Source organism: Myotis daubentonii, chromosome 19 (genome assembly GCF_963259705.1).
Source record: "Myotis daubentonii chromosome 19, mMyoDau2.1, whole genome shotgun sequence".
NCBI lineage: Eukaryota > Metazoa > Chordata > Mammalia > Chiroptera > Vespertilionidae > Myotis > Myotis daubentonii.
Window position 1 is genome coordinate 14,408,242 of NC_081858.1, and position 4,134 is coordinate 14,412,375.

The window sequence follows — 4,134 nt, forward strand, 5'->3', positions numbered from 1 at the left end:
GGGACTCCTTGCTACTGGACATGACACTGGCATTTCTGGACAGAGCCAGGGTTGGTGGCAGATGCCAAACATTCCTGCTGGCCAGCCTTGGAACACCTTTGCTTCTGTCTCCTGCTCTCTTCTGCCCTAGTCTGGCAGAAGGTAAAAATACATTAATTTCAAATGCCTAGAACAGGGCTGGAAGCAACGAGCTTTCAGTTGCTGTAATAGCTCTGGTTTGCTCTGCTCTTCTGGGATCCACAACCACCCCCAGGTGCCTGACCAGGGACAACAGAGCTCCCAGGGGTTCCACCTACAGGAGGAGGGTCATACAGGGGGCTCCCAGCAGGTGCTGATGACACAAGTCTGGGATGGTCATCGGGTTGGGCACAGTGGAACAAGACTGGCAGAAGAGCCAGGATGGGCTGGAGCTGAGCCTGACACTCTCCAGGCCACTGGCCATGAGGCCTCCTCCCATGGCAACAAGCTTGTCGACCTGCAGCTAGCTCTGCCGGAGCCCACCCAGCACACATCCTGGATTCGCCCCTGCTCCCACTGCACCCAGCTGACAGGCCCAGTTGGTGTACAGATGTCTGTGGCCATTTAATGTGACCCAGAGATAGATGAACCTTGAGAGGGCAGGTGGAAAACACCCACCCTGTTGAGCCCAGCCTCTTCTAAACAAAGCCAGCAGCAGCCTGGCAGCCCACCCTCAGCACTTCCTGCATCTCAAGCCCACCACTCACTGGCTTGAGGGAGGGGCGGGGGGAGTGTCTACCCTTTCCTCCCAGGTCCCATGGCTCAGAGAGGCTCTTCTGACTACAGGGTCTTCCTGGGTTGCAGTGAGCTTTGGCTGTTTCCTACCCAGCAGGAAGGTGATCATGTGGCAGAGAGGACCGAAGGAAAGGCTGTGGGTGGGATCTATGGGCTCTGGAGCTAGCAGTGGAAGGTCCCCACAGGAGCCTTTCAGGGAGGAGTCCATGTGTGGGTGGATGAATGGGGGCTGCTGGGTACAGGTGGTAACAGCACAGACAACAGAACACAGGTGGGAGGGTTTTCAAACCATTTACTAAACAAATTCTTACCCTCCCCCAAACGGCGAAGGAGGACAGCACCCCAGCCCCACACTCAGGATCTTGGCCTGGGGAGCTGTTGGGTTGAGGGAGGGGAGGAGGGAGGTCCAGACCAAGTCTCTTGGGCCCCCTAGGCTCAGGGCCTGCTGATGGCGGTAAAGGCCAGCTGTACACATCCTTCATGCAACCCAGGCTGGGGGCCCCGGGCCCTCAGCCTGACCCTCTGGAATCAGCAGAAACCGCTGGTGGGGACGGGGAGAGAAGTGGCATCTTTGGTCCAGCGCCCACACAACCAAGGAATCTGAGCCCCACCCACGTCGGAGCCAACAATACCCCCAGAAAAAGAAACCGAGCAAGTCCTCCCAACTGCGTGTCGCCTGTTCAGGGCAGGGCACCGCCCAGGACCCAGCGAGTAACGGTCGGAGTGGACGGGCTGCGGAGCTCCATGGCCAGTACTCCGGCTTGTGAGCGTCGCTGACACGAGGGGCCCCACCGTGCCTGGCGCCCTCAGACGTAGTTTTTCTTGTCGTAGTCGCCGCTGGCCGCGGGCCGTCGCGGCGCCGAATACTTGACGGGGAAGCTGAGGTCCCGGCGGCCCGCGCAGACCCAGGCGCCGCAGCACACGAGGCCCCCGCCGCACATGAGCAGCGCCGAGGCGGCCCAGCCGATGTACAACGCTGCTCCCAGTTCGTACTTGTTTGACACGGATACATTCGGGTCGTAGAATTCGCGGACCACGATGTTGGCGAACCAGCAGAGCGGCACGAGCGCCAGCAGCCCGCAGAATGCGTAGAGCGCGCCGCCCGTGAGAGCCACGCGCGCCTTGTTGGGACCCGGGGCCACGCAGGTGGTGCACTGCGCGCCCGCCAGGGTCAGGCAGAGCGCGAGGAGCGCCAGCAGTGCGGCGCCCACGGTGAGCGCCCGCGCCGCCTGCACCTCGGCGCTCAGCGCCAGCACCGAGTCATACATCTTGCACTGCATGTGCCCCGTGCTCTGCACCACGCACGACATCCAGAGCCCCTTCCAGGTGGTCTGCGCCGTCACGATGTTGTGGTCCAGGAAAGCGGTCACCTGCCACATGGGCAGCCCGCACGCCAGGATCAGGCCCACCCAGCCCATCAGGCACAGCACCAGGCCGAGGATCTCCAGCGCCGCAGACCCCATGGCTGGAGGTGAGACGCGGGCGCCCGATGGCCCCGGGACCTCCGCGGGGGGCGCGGCGGTGCCTTCGCCGAGCAGATCGGCGCCCTGCGTGGATTCTGGTGCCCTTGCGCCCGCGCTGCCGGCTCACTGACCTCTCAGCTTGCTCCACTGGCCTGAACACAGACTTCGCGTCTGCCGGCACCTCCCGGGGTCCCTCCCCTTTGAAAGTTCGGGGGGCGGACTCGGGTCCGGCCTCCTGGCCCGAGCAGCCAATCCGCGCTGAAGCTGTCGGCCCGCAGCCAATCATGACGCCCCCCAGTAGCCGGCAGGTAGTAAAATTACCGCGAGTGAGAATAGCGGAGAGCCCGGGACCGCTCCAGGCACGGCCTTGTCTAATTGTGGCCGAGCACTTTCTGGGTTGGCCTGGGGCGGCTGCTAGCGCGCTCCTCCTCGGCCACCTCCTTGCATGTCCCCGCCTCGCCATTTTAGGAGCTACATGATCCCCAACTTCCCCCGCCACTTCCCGGAAAGAGCCCTGATGGTCCCCATCCCCAGGGCAGCTCCACTCTTCCCTGGCCAAGGTCTGAGGTAGTCCCCACCATCACCACCGCGTAGAGGCCTGCGTGTGGGACTCTCGTGGTTTCTTCCCCAAGCTCGCCCTGGAGCCTAAGCGGATCCAGACCCTTCACCGCATCCTTACTGCTCGGTGCCCCTCCGAATCTTGGCGCAGTCTCTCCCAAAGGCGGAGAGGCCAGGCAGAATTGTGCGAGTCCGGCTCGCCTCCTGCCTCGTCCAAGGTCCTTCCCAGCACCATGCCCACCCAATCACTGCCTCCCTGGTGCCTGAGGCCCCAGCACGAAGCAGGAGGCACAGACGAAACCCCTCCTCCCATTCTGCTGCCGCCCTGGAGACTTTCCAGACCTCCCAACCTTCGCAGACTGCTCCTCTTCCTAAGATGCTGCCCATCCCCCATCGTGAGAGGCCCAGCTCAAGCGACACCCCTTCAGAAAGTCTCCAGTGTTCCCCAATGACCCAGCATACAGGCTGTACTGCGGTGGCCCAGCTCCAAGGCCTACTCTGGCCTCAGACAGGAGAGACATAAAGGGACAGAGGGGCTGTGCTCTGCCCTCCCACCAGTGGTAACTCTGATACCCCAGCCCCCAGACCAACCTCCGGAAGCCAACTTGGAGTTTCCTGGCCAGGAGGAAGAGCCTCCATCCTCACTAGAGAAGGGAGGTTCGGGATTTCCGGGCATTCTTCTGCACAATGGCCCAGCAGTTTCTCGAAAGGCCTACCAGGATGAACACAGGAGCCCCACAGGTGGGGCACCAGGCCCTGCAGCCCACAACCCATGGGGGCACCAGCCCTTTCTGGCAACCCCCTCCTCACTCTGTCAGCCCCCGTGTTTCCAGTAAAGTCTACTCTGTCCTGGACTGGGGCCCCTGGTATGCCTGTGCTTTCCTATGGTCTGAGGTCCTTGCTTCTGTTAGCCAGGGCCCTCCACAGAGAAGACCTGGCATTCCGAGGTCAACCACAGCGGGGGAGCTTTCCTTCTCCTTCCTCAGGTGGCTCTGAGGTAAGGCCAATACCCTGTTCCTCCAGCACCGGGAGGAAGGCATGTTTGCTGGGCCCTGCGGGCAGGGGTGGGATGTGGAGGGAAGTTTTACCCCCTTCCTTACCTCCCAGCACCAAGAACCACAGCCTCTTCCCAGCCACCACCTCACTGGCTGCTACCCTCCTGCTGCAAACTATCTCCTCCCCTCTCCCCCAATACCCTGCAGACCCTCCTGGACATCCCCTCTGCCATCCACTCCAGGAGGCCCAGCTACACCACTCGCCCCACCCTCTCAGTCCTGCCTCCCCCAGTCCAAGTCCAGGGACTTTGCCCAAGGCCCCCTCTACATCCACACTGCCTTCTTCCCAGGACGCCCTCTGCGGC

At 62.4% G+C, this 4,134-nt stretch overlaps 1 protein-coding gene across 1 annotated transcript; it reads right to left on the reverse strand.

The window, feature by feature from the left end:
* Positions 1-1,028: 1,028 nt before the first annotated feature.
* Positions 1,029-2,559, reverse strand: CLDN5 (claudin 5). The gene has a single exon (XM_059677122.1). It carries the CDS (start codon positions 2,214-2,216, stop codon positions 1,560-1,562), a length of 657 nt encoding a protein of 218 aa, XP_059533105.1. The 5' UTR covers positions 2,217-2,559; the 3' UTR covers positions 1,029-1,559.
* Positions 2,560-4,134: the final 1,575 nt, after the last annotated feature.